The following is a 23,132-nucleotide window of genomic DNA, read 5'->3' on the forward strand; positions in this document are numbered from 1 at the left end:
GCGGGCCGGATGTGGCCCAGGTCTGGACCAGATGCAAGTTGGTCATTTAATACTCACTACTGCCACCTCAGGTCTTATATGTAACTGCAGGTTCTATATTAAGCTCGTGCATGACGGCACTTCAGACCCGAATTAACACCTTTTTGAGTGACAGTGCAGGATTTTAGAGGCAGTTGTGAATAGGTCTGAGCTCATTCTACACATTAGGGGGAGGAGGACACTGATCTAACACAAAGATAACACATTTTATTTCGTCTTATAGGTGCACAAAGAAAATAACGCGACTTATTGCTTTGGAAAGACTGCCAAATTTGATACATGCTTATGAAGATGAGCTACAGGCCTTTGTTAAAAATAATACTTAACACGGCTATTTTTTGGTCTTTTATTCAATTGTAATTGCCTTAATTTTTCAAGTAAAACAATGTGGAATTACAAGGGATCAGAAGGAATGCAACAAATGAATCAGACAACTCAAAATAAGACCATCACCAATAAGCTACCCATCCCTCAAAATGTCACCTTCAAACATCTGACCAAAAAAAAAAAAAAAAAATCGATTTACAGTCACCTGGAACTGTGCCAGTCTTTTTATTCACATATTTCCATGTTTTTTTTTTACATGAATGGAGAGCTATGATTTGACGGCGACAAACATGGTGTAAAATAAAGCAGCACTGAAATCGACTTTGAGTGCTTACCTCAATGTTTTCCAGGGTTACAGAGATTTAATTTTTTTTCTTTCAAATTTGGCTTTTCATTTACAACAATGCAAGAAGCCGAACGACCCCGCTTCTGGTGCATCACAAGGCAATCGAAGGTTGAAACCCACTGGCCAAAGAGGCACTCGATATTTTAAACTACAAGTACTTGCCTTTTAATATACAATAAAATACATGACATTACCATAAACAAACATTTGCCTTTGGGACAATATAGAAATTATACTCTGCAGCTTGCAAATGTAACTTTTCCCAAGATAATTTACATTTTCAATTGATACATCATGTTATACACTGTTGTGGCATCCGAAACCAAATGACTCAAGTTAATCACCACTTCTAAAGGTAGAGGCCCCAAAACAGATGTGCAAATCAGAAATCAGAAATTGAAGGCGGGATTTTCTTTTTTTTTTTTGTCCAATGAAGAGATTCTGTAGTAAATAAAGGGCCCCAAGTAAGGTCGCGCTCCAACATAGTGCAGCAAAGATCACCAAGACTGATCTGATATCTTCCTTTTAACCAGGAAGAAATAATAAAATATGCATAACTTATCCACTGACTACAAAGAAAAGAGCCAGGGTTGCTGACAATATTCTCAAATTCAAATACCTCCAATTTGACAATACAACGGGTCACTCGAGAGTACTGCTAGATATGGTCACATTTAGGACCCAGACTGAGGGTGCAATGTTACCCTATCCCACGAACACATCACAAGATCTGAGAGTCCAGACGTTATGATTACAGTACACGTGATATGCTTCTCCACTTGGATCAGAGTCTATGTCTATTCACTCTACTCAATCTCCCACTGGTTTGACGACACACCGAGATGCTGATATTTTGAATTCTAAGTCCAGCACTCCTGAGCGGCCCCTTCAGCCGACTGAAGGAAGGGACCAGGGAGGCAGGGAGGTCATGTGCGGAATCAACCTCCCTGGCATCAGTACGAGAGCGAACAAACCTCGTCAGCAGTCTTTTCCCCGGTTGGTGGACAGAGTCATGTCTTGTTTCGGGACTGGCCGGCAGAGGAGCGGGTGCTTGCGGCGGGAGTTCGAGCCTGTGCAGCAGCGAGGGCCGCGACGCTGCGCAGCACTCTGTCAGGCGTGCCCTCTGTCCCTGAACTACTCGTGACTTCGGTCGATAGTTTGTTAGACCTTTGACCGTCTTTCCTGCTTTCCCTTCGGTCCCGCTTGTCCTTTCTGTCTTTAGTTTTGGACCGCTCAGAGCTACGATCTCTTTCGCTGCCAGAGGACGTGGCTCGTGAGCGGGACCTTCGCCGATCTGCATTCTGGGAGCTGACGCTGTGAGTCCTTTGGCTGCTGTTGCTGCTGCTTCTGCTCAGCCCTCCCTCCTCTCCATCACTGCTGATGCTACTACAGGCACTATTCCCCCGGGACGAGGGACGCGCCTCCCTATCACTGTCTTTCCCCCCTGAAGACTTCCTGCCCTCCTTCTCTTCAGCTTTGGATCGTCTGTACTCCACTTCGAGAGGTGGGACAAGCGATCCGGGGCATTGGCGTGTTGACCTGGTAGGTGTGCGACTGGATTGATTTGGCGTGGAAGGCTTGCTAACAGTTTCCTTGTCATTGCTTTTATTTGTTGTTTTTGCAGCAGCGTTACTTGGAGGTGATGAGCTTGCCCCTTTGTTTTTTGCTTTGTCAGTTTTTGAGGCAGCTCTTGCCCCTGGATCTCTTCGAGGGGTGTGCCCGGGGGTGTCCACACTCCCTTTCATAGCCAGAAGTTTAGCTGCGGCGTTGAGAGCTGAGCACCTCTTCCCCAAAACCTCTGGCTCGGGGGGAGGTGTTGCTTGGGGTTTACTGTCCTGCGCAGACCCTGTAGACTTCCTTGAATTTTTCGCAGAAGACGTGTCGCTGCCAGATTCGCCTCCGGTCGATGCATTGACACTGTTTTGGTCATGAGTTGGTTTCTTTGCTTGCCTGTTGCTCTCCTTCTGATCGTTTTGCAGCCTCCTCTTTGCTGAGCGGGTTAAGCGATGCTCCTTCTTACTGCTGGAGTCTGAGTCAGATGACGATGAAGAAGACCGAGAACGCCGTCTCTGAGCAGTTTGTTTGTCCTCTTTGACCTCCTTCGCCCTCTCTAGCTCATTTTTGCTCTGCTCTTGTACCTTTTCAGCTTTTGGCTCCTTCTCTGGCTCTTCCTTCTTCTCTGTTTTGGTTTCAGGTGGGGGGACCTCTAGGCGCCTCCTCTTCGCCGGATTTCGGTTTTCGTACGTTTTCTTGTGGTGAGCGTGGCGGGTTAGGGTGTGAGTCGAACAACCAGAAGAGGGAGAGGAGGAGCGCGTGGAGTCTTGGCTGCTTTGGCGACTGAGAACTCTTTTCACACAAGCTGGCGATTCCTCTAATTCATGTGGCTTGCAGTCTTTCTGGTTTGAAACTTTGACGTCGCCTTCCTTATCGGACTCTTCTGTGTCCAAAGACGTGTCCACCGTTTTCTCATTGACATCAGACACGCAAAGCTCCTGCATTTTATCTAGTGTTTTTGTGCAATCCACTTCAACTTCCATGTCTGTCACTTCAGATGTGGATGCACTTTTGACTGGCTGTTCAGGCTCCTCCTTTGAGCCACTCTCAACATTACAAACTTCTGCCATCTGTTCTTTGGGCAAATTTTCCGCCTCTTTGATTTCTGATGAGGAGATGGGTGGAGGGCTTTCAATTTTGGTCACCTCAGGATCTATCTTTTGGGGGGATACCAATGTCGCCGTTGGATTTATTGCATTGACTGGTAATATAGTAGTGTTAGTGGTAGCAGCAGCAGTAGTAGAAATAACTGTGGTAAGAGAGGTCACGGTCGAGGCAGTAGAGTCCGTTTCCACTGTTGCCACCTTCACTGGTTGCTCTGTGGGGACAGACACTGGTGCTGCCTTTTCTTGAGAAAATACATCTTTTACTGGGGAAGGGGCGGATATTACAGGTGTAGACTCCGTTGCCTGTTGTGACGCTTCAGGAGAAGATACAACGGGTTTATCCGGGGCTTCATCAGTCTGTGAAGTTGTAGCAGATGAGGTCACTGTTGTTACTGCTGCACAAGTAAGTGAAGTCATCATTTCACTCGTTTCTATTGAAGACGAAGGGGTAGGTGGTGACTTTTCAACAGGAGATGCTTTAGGAGGGCTTGCCGGTGGAGTATCTGTTGTAGTAACAGCAGGAGTTGGGCAGGTTTCTGCAGCTGAGACATTAGTAGTAGTAGTTGTAGTAGTAGTGGGTGGTGGTGGTGGTGGTGGTGATGATGATGATGGTGGTGAAGTAGCTTGAGGTGGCTCAGTTTCAGTGGTTGTGATTGTCGTGGTTGCTGTAGCTTCTGCGATAGTGGTGGACATTGTTTTGACATTTGTATCCAAAGATGGTTGAGGAGATACAAGTGCCTCTGGTTTGGACATTTCAACTTTTGGGGGATCTACAGCAGATTCTGTGGCGGTCATTGCTGGAATGAGTAATGAGTCTGTTGTGGCTGGGACTTGGCTAGAGACGGGTGGAGAGGGAGGGGAGGAAATGTGTGCACTAGTTGTTTCAAGATTGCTAGCTGTCTCCGGCTCTGTACTTTCTTTTGTTGATGGGACAACAGTGGAAGCATCACTTAAATTTGCAAGTTCCTGTTCTGTGGGTGCTGTAGGAGCGGAGTCAGGGGCTTGCACTGTCTTGTCTCCTTCACAGGAAACAGAAGTAATTGCTTGAGTTGGATTCAGAGTCACAGTTTCTGTCTTTGTGTCTAGTTTGACAGCATCAGGTGTTTCTTCTTGACCTGCACTGGCAATAGGATTTTCCAACTTGTCAGGGATTGTTTGCAAAGCATCTGTTTTGGGAGTTGCAACGTCAGACTTATTCTGCTCTGTACTCTCGGTATTTGAGTCTTTACTCCCGGTATTTGCGTCTTTACTCTCGGGTTTTGCGTCTTTGCTCTCGGGTTTTGCGTCTTTGCTCTCGGGTTTCTCGGGTTTTGCGTCTTTACTCTCGGGTTTTGCGTCTTTACTCCCGGTATTTGCGTCTTTACTCCCGGTATTTGCGTCTTTACTCCCGGTATTTGCGTCTTTACTCCCGGTATTTGCGTCTTTACTCCCGGTATTTGCGTCTTTACTCCCGGTATTTGCGTCTTTGCTCTCGGGTTTTGCGTCTTTGCTCTCGGGTTTTGCGTCTTTACTCTCGGGTTTTGCGTCTTTACTCCCGGGTTTTGCGTCTTTACTCCCGGTATTTGCGTCTTTACTCCCGGTATTTGCGTCTTTACTCCCGGTATTTGCGTCTTTACTCCCGGTATTTGCGTCTTTGCTCTCGGGTTTTGCGTCTTTGCTCTCGGGTTTTGCGTCTTTGCTCTCGGGTTTTGCGTCTTTGCTCTCGGGTTTTGCGTCTTTACTCGGGCGACCCCTCCTGCGTTTTGGCGACACAGGAGCATTGCTGACCTCGGCTGGGGAGGGGGGCTGTGGGGATGGGTTTTCTACATGATCAATTGAGCTTTTCGGCGGTCGGCCCCTTTTCCGTTTTACAGGTGCAGAGTTTGAATTTGACTCCTGAGATGCATCTTTGCCCGGCGTTGTGTCAGTTTTGCGTTGATGAGCGGCTCCTCTGCCTCTACCAAACATCTCGCCCATTTGAGCCGCCATGCGAGATTCGGTTTCCAACCTGCGCCGAACCGGTAGGTTTCTCAACACTGGCATGTCAGGGGACAGATGTGGCGGGGAGTATGGTGGGTAACCTCTAACAGGTGGCAGGATGGGACTTTCCTGCTCTTTCGGCTTTTCCGCAGAGTCTTTTGTTTTGCTCTCAGGGCTGGGGGACACCTTCTCTTTGTCATTATTTGATGGCGCATCTGTGTGCTCGTCTGCATTTGTCTCCTCTGACGATCCGCCTGTGCCACTTGTCCTTCTCTTGCGCTTCCTGGGCTCCTTCTCCTCCACAACGGTGACCAGGCGCCCCGGGAGTTTACGTAGCACTTTGGCAGATGGGGAGTCCTCATTAAGTCCTTTCAGGATTTCATCGTCAGCCGTTACCCGCTTGCGAGGGGAACGCGAGCAGCTGGAGGGAGGAGACATTGCATTTTGTTCTTTGTTGTCCTCATCTTTTGTTGAATGGTCAACTGCGCCACTGGACTCCAAGGATGACTCAGACATGCGCCTCTCGTTTTCATGTCCTTCTTCCTTCTCCCCTTTTGTAGATTTGGAAACTTTGCACTCAGCTTCTCCAACAGATTGCTGTCGTGTTGGTGTCAGCGGAGACGCTGTGGGAGGAGAAGGCTCTGGACAAGGAAGCGTGCGGTTTGGTTGACTTCTGGTTTTAACAGTTTGTTGGTCCCTGGCAGGAGATGTAGCTTTAGTTGTTTTTGAGTCCTGGGATCTGGTTTTGTGATGGTCTGTGCGTGCAGAAGTGGCAGCCCCGGGATCTTTGGGTGGTCGTCCTCTCCCAGGGCGAGGCACTTCTCTGGGTGTGATCGGCTCTGGCTCAACCTCAGGAGAAGCTCCTCTCAGTCGCCCGCTGGTCCTGGTGGAGGTGACCACTTTGTCTTTGTCTTTGGGTTTTCGGCCACGGCGTGCTGGTGTCGGGGCAGGCTCTGCCGACGCTGATGTTGACAGGAAGTCATCCTCGTCATCATCAGATGAAGGATGCAACTTCAGACCCCCTTCTTTAGCCTGATCAAGTCCCTTTCTGGCAGCCTCCACTTGCTCCTATAAAAAACAAAAATCAAATCAATCGCATTTTATTGAACATAGAAAGCAACAACATATCTAAGAAAGATACATGTAAATAAGTAGATCACATGAAATATCCTCGATTATTAGTTTCAATAAAGTTGCCTTACTTCTGCTTGCTTCAGCTCCTCTTTGCAGACGTCTTCCAATGAGGCCTCCAGGAAATTCATAGCGTAGCGCTCAATAGGAGTGAGCTGGGGGAAAATAACACATTTTGTAAATCTACTGCTTAATTTTTTTTTACTTTAATGAGTACAAGGTTGAATAACAATACAGTAAATACTCAGCAGTTGTTGATTTTCTAGTTAGTTACCTGCTCTACCAGTGCAGCTATTTCCTGCTCTGCCTTTGACATCTCCTCCACTTCCTCCGGTTCGCCGCCGTCGTCCAGAGGAATGTTCTCATTGAACTCTGCCAGTTCAGCAACTTGCTCTGCTTTGGCCTGAGACGCAGCCACAATGTCTTCTTCATCCTCAGCCCGACAAAGAGCCTGCACACAATATAGAACACAACCTCATTTAATAAACTCAGGACCTGAAAGCTTTTTTTTTTTTGCACAATGTGTGACCAATGCTCTGACCTGCTCCAGAATAGTGGTGCTTTGTTTGTTGCCCGTTTCCTCCTCTTCAGCAGGCGGTACAGTTAGCTCCACAGCTGCCTCCCTTTTCCCTCCCTCATTGAAATCAAACAGCTCCCGGATAGTTTGCTGAAAAAAAAAAAAAAAACATGGGACGTGTTCATAAATGCATCGATCACAAATCCTATGGGATTTCAGAAAAACATCAAGTAGGTAAGCAGGACTGTTTGTTGCAAGTTGTACCTGTTTAAAGAAGGCGGTTGTAAAGTTCCCTCCTTCAATAGCCATATCCCCTAACATCCTTTTTTGGTTGGCTTTCTTAAGTATGTTCTCCTCCACTGTGCGTTCACTGATCAGCCTGAAAAAGAGGCAATGGAAGCTTCAGGTTACTCGAAAGCTCTTAAGCAGAAAGCAGTTCTCTTTTTTTGGTCTAGACTCATTGAGTTGGCCGGGATTTGTTTTGTTGCACATACTGTACAAATGCAGTAACTGATCAGCTCATACCTGTAGATGTGTACATCCCGGGTCTGTCCAATGCGGTGACACCTGTCCTGTGCCTGAGCGTCCATTGTGGGATTCCAGTCGCTGTCATAAAAAATGACAGTATCGGCCCCAGTCAGGTTCACACCCACTCCTCCGCTGCGAGTCGACAGGATGAAGCAGAAAATACGCCGATCTGCATTGAACCTCTCCATCAGGGACTAGTGAGATAATCAGACATTAGACAACCATGAGAACAATGTTTCCCAACATGATTAATGAATGAATAAAATGTGGCAGGGGTTTTTACCTGTCGCTGCTCCACACGGGTGCTGCCATCCAATCGCAGATAAATATGTCCGTGGTAATTGAGAAACTGCTCCAGGATATCCAACATACGCGTCATCTGTGTGAAGATCAGTGCTCTGTGGCCTCCAGTCTTTAATTCTCTCAGCAACTTGTGGAGGGTTTGCAGTTTACCTGTGAGAAACATTTTTAAAAGTTAATACATTCATTTTTTAGTCCTGTTTTTGAAAAAAAAAAAAAAAGTTAACTTAAATACTATTTACCACAATCATATTGTATGAGTCTGAGGTCTGGGAACTGCGTCCTCATGTTGGACTGAATACGGTGCAGGCTCCGAAACCGTGGAGCGACTTCATCGGAGAGCATCGAGGTGAAGACTGACTGTTTGTGAGTCTGAGAGGGAGGAGGATGACAGGAGTGCATCGTGATGGTAGGACACTCTACTGAAGGAATGACGAACGTGAACCTATGACAGCCAAAACAATATATCTGATTTAGGTGTTTTATACATTATTCATGTCTATCAAGAAAGAATCAGTTGTTTTACCAGTCAGCAAAGTTTCTCCCCCCCCCCATTTTTACTTAAAACATATTCAAAAGGCCCACTGCGTAATGACCTGCTAGACACAGAAAATCCTAATTTTGCAGCGTGTAATAAAAGAATGGATTTGGATGACAGTCTAACTTAATTAAATCTCATTTTGCTGCCTTTAGTCAATATCTCCATGGAAACGAGGTGAAGACGTCCCACCTCCCAGTAAACTTACAGTCAGGTCTTGAAAGAGGTGAGCCGCTCACAGCAAAGACACACATTTGTTAATTTTTTAGGTTTTTCAATGGTCAAAAATATATGTAATATATGTATTTGATTAATATTTTTTTGCTGAAATGTTACGCAGTGTAGCTTCAAGACTCAGACACTCAAATTAACAGCATAAGGAAGTAGCTACAAGGCCGTTCATGAGATGACCTTTAAACTACTTCCTGATGTTGTTACTTTTGTAGGGAGCCTCTGTCTTAAATCAAAGCTTATGTTAACAAGTCGGAACAGCAAAAAGCATCACACACCATTTATTTTAGTCGGTCATAGTTTATAAATTTGTGAAGGAAAATTGGGCTACGAGGCAACCGTACATTACTTGAGTACCTGTCAACAATGTCCTTGAGCTGCTCCAGCCGCTCCTCAACGCTGTAGATTGCTTCTTTTACGGCGCTACTTTGGAACCAGAAATTGTCTTGACTTTGCGCATAGACACAGCTGCTGTGCCCTGAGCGGCCCCAGTGCGGCTCAGAGCCAAGAGGAGCTGGGGAAAGCTCGGGAGCGGAGAGAAACGTCAAAAAGTCCAACACCTCCCGTCCATACACAGGCTTCGCCCCACAGCGCCGGTCATTGACTTGCATGATGAAGTCTACATTGCTGTCCCGCTGCTGCTTCAGGGTTTCCGCTAGTGATGGCTATAATAAAAATATTATAAGACAAGTCATGTTATAGAAAATGACAAATTAGTAATTAAAAATACTGTTAAAATGTCAATGAACTGCATACCAAGAAGAAGGGGGAACGAGGGGGCGGGCGAGGCACTTTTCGGGGCTGTGTCGTAACCTTTGTGACGGGAACAGGTTTTGATTTAGGTGGATTTGCTGTTTGATTGGCGTTAATGCTTTTGTCGCTTGGTTGTGGTGTTGGAGTCTTGATAGTAGTCGTTGTGGGAGTTGCTGTTTGCGCTGGAGCTGATCACAAATAAGAAGATAAAACAGTTCATATAAAAACACATTTTCACAAAACAAATCATTTTAGTTTTTATGTCATTATATTTTGAACACATCCACAATTGAGATTTTTCAATGTAGGCCTGAACAAATCTCCTTTCGCTTTTTTTATTTTTCCAAGACAAGAAACACAAAAACATTTAGATTTGCAAATTATGATTCAAAACTGATATTTACTTCAGAGTGCACATTCTAAACATGCCAAGAGAGAGAAAGCATTCGAGAGAAGACTGAAATGGAAACTGCTGACAGAACTTTGGCATGTCTTTCATAACAAGCTTGAAGAGAACTTTGGAACTAATATTTAAATATCCTGTGTCTCCATGTCCTAAAGCATAATTGCAGCCATTTTCCAGGCATACAAACACATGCACATAGACTCTCTCTCACCTGTGAGTTGTGTGGCTGTTGTGGTTGCTTGGGGAGGTGCCACTACTTTCAGGATGGGGCGAGGATGTTGGGGTTGGGACTGATGTGGGACAGCACTGGGGATTCTGGGAGGAGGAGCTATGGTGTAGTGGGCAGTGGCGGGACCAGGGGTGCGTTGGGCGATCTGAATCGGGGCAGTGTGTCTCATGGCAGGAGTGCTTCTAATGGGAGTGCTACCGGGGTATTGTACAGGGGCAGGCTGAGGGACAAGACGGGGAGAAGGGGCCACAGCCAAAGTTGGCACGGGCCCGCCATCCTTGCCTGCAGTTTGACGTACAACAATCTTGACCACTCCTGAACCGCTCACCACTGAAGAGGGCACTAAAAAAACAACACACAAAAGTTGGTTGCTGGATTTCTGATGACGACACAACATTTGTAAGTCTGTAACGTGTGAGGACATGACTAACAAAGTAACACAAGCTCTTGTTCCTCTTCTCTGATTCAGCCATGTTGCTAGTTTAAGATTTTAGTCAAAGTTCTACTTGCTGACATACCTTGTGAAGAGGCATTTTGTGGCAAACGGTTAGCAGACGAGGAGGTGTTGACAGCATGCGTGTTTGATGTGGTCTGAACAGTGACTTGGGCAGGCTGACTGATGAGATGGTGCTGTCCTCCACTGGTCACAGCCAGATGCATCACATTACCTGAGGAGAGAACTGCATGAGAGAATAGTTGTGTAAAAGCTGACAAAATCTAAATATAGCTTGGATTGTTTTACTCAAACGAGGTGTCCTGCCAAAACTCAAACGGATCCATGCAATCACATTTGTTTATTTGCAGTCACGTCACATCAATAACAATCTATAGATGGCGCATGGGAGAGCAGAGTTTTTTCCAATTGGCGGTAAATTACCAAAAAAGACCCACATCGACAGTAGGTGACTTTTTTGATTCATAACCCTGTTCAAATATTAACGCAGAACCACTAATAAAACCTCAACAACAACACACGTCCACTCTTTGCCGATTGGTTTACTCCACTTCCTGTTTGCTTGCGTATGTTCTGCTCTAGAAATGTAATTGATGTCGACTCTAACCACTCGATCGCTGATGCAGCTGTGAGGTCACCTAAAGTAATTAAATAATTTTGCGAAGAAGTAGTTTACAATCTGTTATGTTTCAAAATTACACATTTTCATATTGGAAGTAACGCAACAATAGCTCATGCCCTACGTCATGTTGACCAAAGCTGTTTAGTGTATAAAAGTCCAATAATCATTTTCAACAACAACTTTCGCTCACTGCAAACCACTTTCCTATAGACAATATACAAGCCCTGTCTCGAGGTATTGAGTATCAGTAGAAGCTTAAACCCCAAGTATTGGTAGTAAAAAATCTTGGATCGGTGCATCTACAGTATATATGCTCCATTCATTCTCTCACTGTCAGTAATTTGCACTCAAAATGGATAAGAATTGTTTTGCCATGTCAGAAAACTAACACCATGGTAAACATAATACAATATTGACAATCATTAACCAACTTACCCTGTACTGATCGTGAAGTTGCTGAGGGGACTTGGTGGATTTGTGCTCCGGACAGAGTCAACTTATTGCCTTGAAGCTGAAAGGTGACTGGTTTACTGCCCTGGCATGACGAAATAGGCCTCCCAGCGAGCGAGGCGAGCTGCGCTATGCTGACTACTTCACCAGCTTATGAAACAAAGGAAACGGAGTTGAACAATTACAATTGCGATGAAATTCATAGTGAAAACAATTGCGATTTGAGACTTACATGGCAGTCGAGCTTGCATGTCCGGACTGAGCAATACTCTCTGGGGCAACACGCTTGGACTGGGATGAGTGGGAATGCTTTGTGTCCCGGGAGCTGCTGGGGGTCTTACTGTTAGCACTGCTTTTGGGGCACTGGATCTCACGGCAGTTTGGAGGTGAATCGTTGGACGAGGGGCAGGTGTGGGTGCCACTGAACACACAACTAGGGGAGGATAATAACGTTAACCATCTAAAAACTCTGGCATTCTCCTAGGTTAATATACGAGGATTTATGATGGTGAACTTGCCTTGTTGAACCACAGGGGCAGGTGGAGGGGCAGGGGCAGGAGCAGCGGCAGTAGTAGTGACGGGAGTGGCTTCAGAGACAGTTGGCTTGGGCGGCGGAGCAGCAGGAGGCACTGGACTGGTGGGTTTGTTGGTAACAGACCTGCTGTCACCTTTGGGAGAAGGTTTAGGCATTCTGATACAGACAAAAGGGGAAAATAGTCAATATTATCCTCTTTTAACACATTTACTTGCAGTACTGTACAAATGGTACTTTTTGCTCACCTGTTGACTTTCATTTTAATTGGTTTGGGCCTTGGCGGTGGTTCAGGACAGTCCAAAATCTCTTGGATTAGTTGCCGATTGACTTTGTGTTTGGGCATAAACACATCTGCCTGGTAACGAGACATGCGCGCCTCCACACCAATGAGGTCGAATATGGACAAATCGCAGCGCTAAGAAAAGGCAAACATTCAGACTACTTTGTGCTCATTTTAGCTAGAATTTAAATTACTGCCTCCCCGTCAGTTTCCTTACCTGGAGAGGAGACACTTCTAGAGCTTCATGAACCAGTGAGGCTGTGTGGAAAACAATTGGCCGTGTGATAAAAGGAGACTGGATGGGCCGAGGGTCAAACAAATTGGGATGGTTGCACACTTTGCGGAGCTGCATCAAGATGTTAATCACAGACATGAAGTGGCCACTGGCTAAAGTCTCCCGTGTCCTGATAATTACAAAGATACACAGCTCGTTTAATACATAATTAGATGCATCAGGTTTAGAAAATTGCTGTTACTTACGAGGCCTGCGACATGAAGTCATCATAGAGATATCTTTGCCTCTTCGACAGACGACAGCGGACAACATGCTCATATTTCTTGGGCATCTGCTTCTCCACATCAACCTTAATCCTCCGGAGCAGGAACGGCCGGAGCACTTTGTGAAGCCTCTTGACCAAGCCTTCGTTGTATTCCTGGCTGCCTTCGATCATTCCTGTCAGCGGGTTAGAGAACCACTCTTTGAACTCGCGGTGCGACTGGAAGACGTGGGGCATCAGGAAGTGCATGAGCGACCACAGCTCCATCAGGCTGTTCTGCAGAGGGGTCCCTGTCAGCAGTAGACGCCGGTGACTGTGGGGAACGGGCAAAACAAAGGAAAACAATTACAATTTCGTAAAGCTTAATCAAAACAACAAAAAATTATGCAGAATTAACAACCTGGGCGACTGAGAATTTGGATCATTTTACAGAAAGCAAGTCATTTCAATTCAAGCCAAGTCTTTTTTTTTTAAATTACTAAATCTTTATGGTCTGGTGGTTATACAAACTCCATTTAGGGCAATACTCAACTTGTACAAATGAAATACGAAATGTACAAACATTATTATTTACTCAAAGGGAATACGTGTAGTGAAGAAAACTTAATTTCAATGTGGCAAAGAGAAAAAAAAAGTGCTTCCATACAAGACTGAATGAGTAAAGATTCATGATTTGTTAACAAGTAATCTAACCTAGTAATAATTTGAAAGACGGGGTGGGAATTAATCATCCCACTCCTTTTTGAGCAACCGTGAGTCGTCTGTGTTTGATGACCTGTTTTACAACATACATATTGAACGTTGTTTTGTTACACTCTTGAAATAAAAACGAACTAGAGCATAATTTCATGAAAAAGCTACTGTACATCTACTGTCACCTATACACACCTGTTGAAATTGAGAAGACTCTGCCAACGTTGGGACTTGAAATTCTTGATGTTTTGTGCCTCGTCCAGGATCAAATAGCGCCAGGACTTGCGTCTAAACGCCTGGTGATCCTGCAGCACCAGTTTGTACGAAGTGATGCACACGTGGAACGCATTAGGCTTAGTCCAGCCCTGGCAAAGAGACGAGAAGTGTTAAAAATGGGAAGGCACACAACTTACACAAATAAAAACGAGCGTTACCTGTCTCTTGAGTTTTCTCTCTTTCTGGCTGCCAAAATATGTAAGTATTTTGAAGCCAGGACACCAGCGCTTCAGCTCCATTTCCCAGTTCAACATGACACTGGTAGGTACGATGATAAGATGTGGCCCCCAGTTACCTTTATACAAATATCAATTAGTAGTTCATATTAAACAAGTGAAAATATTATGATGCCATCGTTGATCCTTACTCTTTTCACAGGCGAGGTGTGCTAAAAGAGCGATTGTTTGGATTGTCTTGCCCAAACCCATTTCATCAGCCAGAATACCATTGAGTTTCTTTTCAAACATTGTCACCAACCAATCCAGACCAATGTGCTGGTACTCTCGTAATGTCCCATGAAGAAGGAAAGGAATTGGCGTTTTGACCTATTATTACAAAAAGGCATGGTTTGATTTTTGCAAAACGAAATGGTCAGATGCAAAACTTTTGCTCACAAAACTGACCTTAGTTGTAGCCAAAGTGTAGCCTTTGGGTTGGAGGCTCTCTGCTGTAGCAGCAATGTGGCTGATCTCTTTTTTTGGTCGAGGGCCTGAGGATGTTGGGCTGTCTCCTTCCTTTAGTAGGAGCTTCATTCCTTCGTCACATGAGTTATTGTCTTCTGCGCTGTTCTCTTCCTCACTGTCCCCTGTTGACTCTGAAAGGAAAAGCTCAATTTAGTTTTTAGGGCATAAATTACTTATGATTTAGAGAGATTATGTAAGACTGTAAGGACCCAGACTAAGGATTTGCACAGACAACAAATACTATAGTCAATAATTCGAAACAAATCCAGAGCGTAGCAGTTTGTTTTAAGACAATTAAACGCAAAGTCAAACATGAAACCAATTGTTGTTTAAAACCTTACATGTTGAAGTCATATTCATAAAGTGTATCAATAAAATGAAACCAAACAGCATTTTGTTTTTCACAGGACTGAACAAAGAACTTTTACCTGAGGAGGATGTGTGGCTTTCAACATCACTCTCATCTTCTTCAGACTCCTCCTCCTCTTCCCCAGACACCTCAGTATCAGAGCTTGCTTTGGAGCCAGATGCTGAGGGTGCCTCGAAGTCAGACGTATATGCCCCTTTGTACTTTTCAAGGAGCTCATCAAGGCTCAAATCCCCTGCCGCACAAAGGGCAGATTTCAGTCATATTACAAAACAACTAAATATTATTTATGATGTATGTAGCTTACCTTCTTTGGCCAAGTCATTTAACTCGTCAGCGTGATCAACATTTCCTTCCACCTTCTCCTGGGCGGCTATGGTGTCCTCCTCATCCTCAGCTAACAAACAGAGACATGACAGAGGTTAAAACATTTTTTTTTGCATTGTGTGACTTGAATTACAATATTAAAAAATGCATTAAAAACTACACAGGAGCAAAAGTACCATCTTCTTCATTGGCTGTAAACTCCCTGTCTTCATCTTCCTCATCTGCTGATGAAGAGGATTCTTCAGAGCCCTCAGCGCCTCCCTCCTGAGTATCAACATGTAGTTAATGTAAAATAGAATTACAATACAAATGAGTTCAGTAAAACTTTCCTCTTCATGAGTCGATAAAAGTGCATTTCTCCTCGCATGTATCAGCCTCACTGTATTTAACCATGAGGGAGAGGAGTGACTGCAGCGAAACATTAGGGAAGTGTGCACGTACATGTGTGCGTGTCGGCCCATTGACAGGTTGATGCCCGTTGTCAATGGGAATAGTTCGTTGAACAGCTGATTGCTGTTGCGACGTCTGGTGCGAGTGCATGAACACGGACTTAAATAACGTTGAAGTAAATGCAGTTGGAACTAGAGTACAAAGTGTACATGATATTGCATGTGTCTGACAGTGCTGTACCGGCGGCAGGTTGAGCGTGCCAAGCAGCTGGTCCAGGGGAAGCGTGCTCTCCTCCTTCAGCAGCTCGATCTCTCTCTGGTGGCTCTCGGCGTCGTTTCCTTCCTGTTGCTCTTCAACCTCGATAGTTTCTTCATCATCCTCCTCCTCACACTGAGGCTCAAAGTCTCCATCTGTGAATACATAAATCACTTAAGTTTCTGTTGTTTTTAATGCTTAAATTCTTTACTTCTCTTCTTGCATTCGGCATCAAGGAAGACAAACTTGTCACACAAGTTCAACAAGTCTCAAATAACAAGGACAAAATGTTCTTGTGAAATTAAATTAGATTAAATTAGAATAAATATAAAACTGATTTTTTTTTCCCTCCACTGCTTTATAATGTGTATGTGTAAGTGATATACAAAAAACATGAATTTGTTTTTCATTAGATATCTTATGGTCACTGTTTGCTTTTTGTATTAATAAAAGATTTTTCTTTTGAACATTTCGAGGCTGTCATTCTGAGTAACTATGACAACACCTCTATCTGAATCAGTGATTCAGCTATGAAAGCATTCGAGTATATATGAAGGCAGCAGAGATCACAATAATCATACAGTATTACTAAAGATTCAAATACCATCTTCATCAGCAGGAATTGGTTGAGATTTCTGCGGCGATGCAGCTACAGCTTCGGCCGGTTTGGTGGAGGGTGCAAGAGACTGGCTCAGAAGATCCGAGTACTTTTCCGTTTGTCCCACAATGAAGTCCAGCTGCAAATCCAAGGCTTTCTTCCGCTTTTCATCAAGTCGAGACTGCTGCTTGTACTGGACAACCTATTAAGAATAAAATTCTGCCTTACTGATCTGGCACATGTGTAAAAGATTCAAGGACTACGTATGTACAATCCAACAGGTTGAAAGAAAATACAGTTAATGAACCAGCTGTACCTTCTCAACGCTGCTCCAAAATGCTTTCACTTCCTTTGCAATCGAAGCAGCAACCTTCCTGATTTTTGCGTGTTCATCCCTCTTTGCTTTTTCCTCTTTCTGTCTCAGCTCTTCATGGTGTCTCATAACCATTCGTACCACCTAATTAACACGTATAGAAAAGTATATATGACTGATAATTTCAATATTAGATTTCAATGGAAGTAGCAAATGCATTTGTTAGCTGAATTACCTTTCTAGCGACTCCTCTTTTCCAGCGCCTCTCCTGGGCAAAGTCAGCTGATAGCCACTGCATTTCCTCGCACAGATACTCCCATTGCACTTTGGGTCGTGGCGGCTCCGGCAGACGGTTCAGGCGCTTCATTGACCAGAAGCCCTCTCGCTTCAGTGCCTGGGTTCGATGCTCAATGTCTGCTTCCTGTTGTAGACAATATGGATGGATTTTACACAGTACATTTCTGTCTTGCAATGCGCCAGTAAACCTGTTGCACAGATATTACTATCTACTCTCCCATAATAGACTTATGCCCCGTTTCCACTGGCAGTCCCTATCCACCCCAGTGCCTCGTCGACCCTTAGGTGAGCATCCCCACTGCCCAAGACCAATCCGCACTCAGAAGAACTGATACCAACATGACGTGAACAGACTGCAGAGGCGATATGGCCCTGTGCATGACGGCAAAACGGCCACTTGTCAGCGGCACACGCACAGGTGATTGGATAGGAGTGTGTTGTGATCAGAAACATGCTCCTAGCTCAGATGAGACCCCCATTCAACAGTTCAATACTTTAGATAATAGGTTACTTTAAAAATTGTACATTGTCCCTTAAATAGACTACGTCTAATACAGAGCTACCCCTTTTTATTTACCAGATAGCTTTGGAGAGTGGTGCATGTTAGTCTACCTCATGGCAGCTGTGGCTAAATAGTACACAGCATACCTCCAGAGTATGGAGTGACTGAGTCAGGTGAAAAGTATGAAACAAATCACATTCCTTTCATTCGGACAAGTTCATACTGTATGCATAGGCCTTATCACGGATCCTAAAGGTCATCTTCAACACTTGAATTTCTTTTTCTGTTGAATATAACTTCATATACAACAATATATAACACCATTTAGTGGCTACAGGAACTCACATGTTTGGCCTGCTCTGCCATATCTGAGTGACGTTCACCACGTGACCGGTGGGGTGTGCTGTGATCTTGTGGAGTTGATGGAGAAACAATCTTCCCATGGGACCTGTCCATTCGAGGGGTTGACCAATCACTGCTGGACGATGGACCGGGGGAGGGTGCCCCAGGAGAGGAATTCATAGAAACTCTGTCTGCAATCCACTGGCGAACCTGAATCCCAACCAGCATGGATTAAAATATAGTAATTATAAAGAAGTGCAACAGAAACAAAGCCATAGCCATAAATGATCAAATTAGTGCTTAGCACATTGGACCATGCCAGCCAGTAGTTAAGTGATCAGAGGGTAAGAATATGTGCTGTGACTTAGGAATGATGGTAGATAAAAGCCAATATCAGACAACACTTTACAGCAATAAAAGTGATTGGTGAAAGAGTCATGCACATAAACATCCTGCTACACAGCCTATCTGGCAACCACAGCTTACCTTCAGGAACAGTGCCTTTCTGTCTGTCCTGCTCTGTCCATGCTGGAAAACACACATGGCTTAGCATGCGGCCATCACTCAAAACTGGCTATATCAAATAACATAATAAATGGCAGGCAGAAAATAATAAGATGAATGCATGATAAAAGTTTTAGTACATGCTAGCATGTACTAAAATGTAATGAGCGGTGTTTGTTACACTGTAGTAACTTAAGCCTCCACAATACAAAATTAAGCCCACTTTATATTCGGGTCGTTTTCTACCTTGTGTGGAGAGGAAGCCATATCCCCCTCTGGTTGCTCAGCCTCTTGTTCTTCATCGCTGACCTCCTCTTCACTGCTGCCCTCGTCCACAGAACCCTCTTCTGCATCGTCCAGCTCCTCCTGCTCCATCTCCTCATCCTCATCTAAAGGCTCAGGCTGGCTCATCATAGTGTCATTAAAACTAGTGTCAGTCACAGTTGTGCTGTCCATTTGTGACTGCTCGAAAACGACCACAGAGACATCTGCGGAGTCTGGATTTTGTGAAGCAACATTATTTAACATTTCTGTGTGATGATCACTTTGGGAGGCTGTTGATTCAGATGCAGTGGAAAAGGTTGGTACAGGAGCGTTGACAGAACAGTTTGTCTGCTCATTTTGGCTACAAGCAGCCAGAAGCGGGATTTTTAAATCTGCTGCAGAGACTATTTGAGAAAGGCACTCTTCAGACACTGTGCCAGTGCTGTGGGACACCTGTGCCACAAGGGAGGCAGGGTGTTTGAGGACAGGACTTGTTCCAGGTTTGAGAATGAGCAGCTTTGGGTTTATTTTCCCCGAGAAGGGAGAGGGGCAGACCGTGTCTGTTGCTGTAGTCACAACAACAGTGTGTATACTCTGCAAAGAAGCTACTTTTGTCACTTCTTTGGTCTCTTCATGTGAAGAAACACAGACCTCAGGTTTTGTGGCACTTACAACAGTGACTCCTGGGGACTGTTTTAAAAGCGGCTGCCCATCTACTACGCCAGTGATTACTTGTAACGGGGATGTTAGCAATTGTGACGTTGTTACATCGGTTTCCTTCTTCTGAGAGGCCAGTGATGGGTCTGTAGCCGTTTCAGTGACCTGTGTGCAAGTGTTTAGTGCCTCAGTGCTAGTTTGGACCCCTTCGACAGTGAAGGAATCAGATGTAACAGCCGCGACTTCAACTAAACAAACCTCATTAGAGTTAGCAACTGACTGGCTAGCATTTATTATCAAGTGTTGTTGGATAGTAGCTACACCAGTGTTTTGTAGGGACATTGTATGACAGTCATTGTTAGAACATGCCACTATTTGATTTCCATCATGTGCTGAAAGCACAGCCTGCTGAGATATTATAACATTATCACTTTCATCAATTGTGTGAAAAGTTGTATCTATATGTGACTCCAGGTCTTCTTTGACAGAAAAGTCATCAGAGTTGTCCAGTAATGCATTAAACAAGTTTACTTCATAACCTGGAGAATGGGGGATCTGAATGCCACTGCTGCCACACACAGTTTCCTCTGCCACCTCCTCCACCAGGTCACAAAACTGATACACCTCCACAGACTGAGAATCCAGGTGTACAGTCTCTCCAGCAGACAGCTCTGAGCTCAGGTCATTGATAATAGCAGCTTGGCAGACCGTGCCATCTTCTCGCTGGACCAAATAACTCTGATTTAGATGTACTCCGGACCAGTCCCCATCCTCTCTGACAACTACAATTTCATGAGCATCAGACGCGTGCACAATCTGAGCAATTAGTGGTATTTCAGTTGAGTTGACAGTGTCCGTGGGGCAGGATGTTCCTGCTTCAATGACCTGTTGTGTCTGTAATGACACTACTAGGTCTGATCCAACTAAAAGAGGAGCAGAGGAAGGTTTTGAGAAAGTGTCCTGTACTGAGATGCTCTGTGACTGAACTTTGGTCGAACTGTCAATAACATGACTGTGACTCATGCCAGTCTCCCCCTGTTCTTCGTCCTGTTGTTGATGGAGGTCTTCAGCATAAACAACTTCAGGTTCTGGTGCGCTGATGGGCTCAGAGTGTGTAATTTCAGTCTGTGGCAAGTCAGTTTGTTCACTCTCATTTTTGTGAAACAAGGGCGCATCAAGCATATCTGACTGTGAGTTCTGTTCGGTAAGGTCTCCTTCCACAGCCCTGTTTTCAGCGGTGCTTTCAACCTCAACACTGGCTTGTGAGACAGTGACTGAATTTTGGAAACAAACTGGCGATTGTGAGGTGACATTTTTGCTTGTGTGCTCTGTAACGCCAGTCTCTGTTTTAACTCCCAAAATGAAATCCGCTTCCTCGTGTGTCCTTTGAATATCCACAATTTCAAACTCTTCTGTCGGTTCAGTCTGGTTAGCCTGGCTATCTGAAGGGCTGTTCTCTTCATTTGTTTGGGACCTGTACTGCAGCTCTTGCACTGTGTTGCTAAGCTGTTTGTCTGAGGAGAGGGGAGGACAATAGGATGTTGGGTGCCTTTGCATTTCAGAGGGATTGCAGTCCTCAGAAGAGGATGTTGAAAAGACTTGTACAATGTTGGCAAATCTTTCCACAGAAAGTTCTGATTTTGGGAGCCAGTCTCCCTGGGCGGATGGGTCCTCCTCAGGAGAGTTGGATGAAGTTGACCTCTCCGTGTTGACAGCCGTAGGGCTTTTACCATCCAGCAACAGCACTGTGGACGGTTGAGTGGAAGGAGGTATGGGGCGGGGGGCAGCAGTGACCGGCTGCGGGGCATGCTGAAGTGACTCCCCAGCCACATTCTGTGCAGCCCGGGGGTCAGCGCTCAGCACTTCCACAGCCGGAGAGGCACGCTGCCGCACCGCCTCCTCCCCAGAGCTCTGCTCCTCTGCTCCGCTCTGGCTGCACTCTGCACCTAACAGACAAATAGCTATTACTACAGACACAATTTACATCAATTATAAAGCAACTACAAAAGTTTGAAATAACATAGTTATTTTATGTACAAGTCTCACATTACACTCTTTGCACAAGACAGAATGTATACAACTCAACATAACTACCAAGAGTCAAGTTCCGTAATACAAAGAAAAGGTCTTACCTGTCTGATGTTTTAGACACAGATCTTCTGTGCTTTCTACTTCCAGGATGCTGAAGTTAGGATCCCCACCACATCATCTGAGAAAGGGAATATTATTATTATTTTTTTAAGAAAATGCAAACAAACTCCTGTATCAGTGGAATCAAGCAATATTCTTTGCTTTTGAAATAAAACTCTGAGACAGCAGGAAATGGATATTATCATGATGATGGGTTCTAATGTCTCCTTATAGATCAACATATGTAGCTATGGTCTTCCTAGAGTCTGTCGGAGAGGAGAGTGATATCTCGAACTGCTGATACTTTTTCTGTAAAATAAAACAGGAAACAGTTCCGAGCTGTGTGCAGTTTAGAGATGTAGATCTGAGTAGCATTTGCTGCAGTGAACCATGGACGTGTTAGCAGCAGTTACAGACCATTCAACTCAAGAAGACGTTAGGAATTCTGCAGCACGCGCTCCCGGGTTTCGCCGGCAGACGGGCGCGCGGGCCCCAGCCATTCATTTATAACTGAATAAATGTAACGTATAATCGGCAAAGATAGGGATAGTTACTATGGCTACCAATAGCGATTTCTCTGAAATATACGTTTCATAAATGGAAGATAGAACGTTAGCAGCAATGATGCGCCGGTGGCTCACATGATACATCACGTCTCAGATCTAAACCGTTTACCGATAGTGGCACTAAACTTCACAATATTACATTTATTTTAGACGCGCGATACACCTTTAAGAGCTAATACTAAAGGCGATCACTATATGTAGCCAGTGTGTTGGGGAATAGTTAGCTGTTAGCATTAGCGTTAGCTTGCCTTTTACAATAACACTGCTTGGGTGGCACTGAAGAAAAGCCTGCTAACTAGCAAGCGACAAGAGTTAGGACTACTGGAAACATTTATTGGATGCGCAGGCGCTGCGTCCCACCCACAATTATATAATTGCGCAACTCTAAAGAGACTAGTCAGTGTTGACACATTTTAATAAAACGTCAATTAAAAGTAAGCCAAACCATGTGAAAAGTCACATTAAAAGCCGCTTCTACATGCATGCACTACTGGGGGTATCGTTGTGACGTCACTGCGTGGGGTCAAAAAACTTTAATACTTTTGAATTCAATTGCATAAATTTATCCTCCCTGCACAAACCAAGTCAACTCTTTAGTAAAAATTAAAAGGCAAATTATTTAGTTGCATACAAATTTGCAACGATTGATTGGGGTGCTTTAAGGGGGCTATGCACAGCAACAAGGCAGGCACTTCGGCATGGACATGAGGAATACTGGGATACCAGTTACTGGTTAGGTCAGTTTGTAGAACAAGGTCTATGTTACTTGCTATGACTGTTTTGTTCAATTTTAGGAGCTGCAAGATACATTTACACAACGAGCGCACTAAACGTCTCCTTAATGTGATATGCAATGGTATCATGACACTTCGTTAGTTGTAGACACCCCTCTAGGGCCCCGATTACTTCCTCCTTGCCCCCCTCCCTTTCACGGCCGCCATCTTAAGTTCCCACCTACCTGAAATTTCCGACCAATTTTCTTTTACTAAATTCTTGTTGAAGAAGCCGTCATCCGCATAAAATCACATTCAATCCGTGATGTTGGCAGTCCAAACTATCTCCCGGTACCCAACGAGGTACCACCAGGTCTATAAGAAGAAGTTAAAATACGGACCGGGAGAGACTGGGTTTCGGCGCAGAATGTAGCGGTCGCGGGGAGGAGACTT

The 23,132-nt window shown here is 44.8% G+C and overlaps 1 protein-coding gene across 1 annotated transcript; it reads right to left on the minus strand.

Moving 5' to 3' along the window:
* Positions 1–400: 400 nt before the first annotated feature.
* Positions 401–23,127, minus strand: srcap (Snf2-related CREBBP activator protein). Its single transcript, XM_079577053.1, has 35 exons — positions 22,925–23,127; positions 21,403–21,479; positions 18,596–21,216; positions 18,332–18,373; positions 17,849–18,055; positions 16,940–17,125; positions 16,708–16,848; positions 16,398–16,593; positions 15,779–15,948; positions 15,325–15,412; positions 15,129–15,218; positions 14,883–15,056; positions 14,395–14,585; positions 14,139–14,316; positions 13,930–14,066; positions 13,691–13,860; positions 12,786–13,115; positions 12,523–12,709; positions 12,271–12,440; positions 12,009–12,181; positions 11,723–11,923; positions 11,476–11,640; positions 10,483–10,632; positions 9,947–10,306; positions 9,333–9,517; positions 8,934–9,241; positions 8,050–8,252; positions 7,791–7,960; positions 7,505–7,701; positions 7,244–7,358; positions 7,004–7,129; positions 6,737–6,913; positions 6,534–6,617; positions 5,103–6,399; positions 401–4,616 (listed from the first exon to the last, which is right to left on the minus strand). The coding sequence occupies exons 3-35, from the start codon at positions 20,825–20,827 to the stop codon at positions 1,723–1,725; spliced, it is 11,694 nt and encodes a 3,897-aa protein (XP_079433179.1). The 5' UTR covers positions 20,828–21,216; positions 21,403–21,479; positions 22,925–23,127; the 3' UTR covers positions 401–1,722.
* Between the last annotated feature and the right edge of the window lie 5 nt (positions 23,128–23,132).

Source organism: Gobius niger (genome assembly GCF_951799975.1).
Source record: "Gobius niger genome assembly, chromosome: 19".
Taxonomy (NCBI): domain Eukaryota; kingdom Metazoa; phylum Chordata; class Actinopteri; order Gobiiformes; family Gobiidae; genus Gobius; species Gobius niger.

Coding starts and splice junctions, on each gene's coding strand:
- srcap (XM_079577053.1), bottom strand. CDS start 20,827: ATGCAAAGGCACCCAACATCCTATTGTCCTCCCCTCTCCTCAGACAAA. Junction 16,594..16,707: donor TTTGGAGCAGCGTTGAGAAG/GTACAGCTGGTT, acceptor TATTCTTAATAG/GTTGTCCAGTACAAGCAGCA. Junction 11,641..11,722: donor CATGCAAGCTCGACTGCCAT/GTAAGTCTCAAA, acceptor TTGTTTCATAAG/CTGGTGAAGTAGTCAGCATA.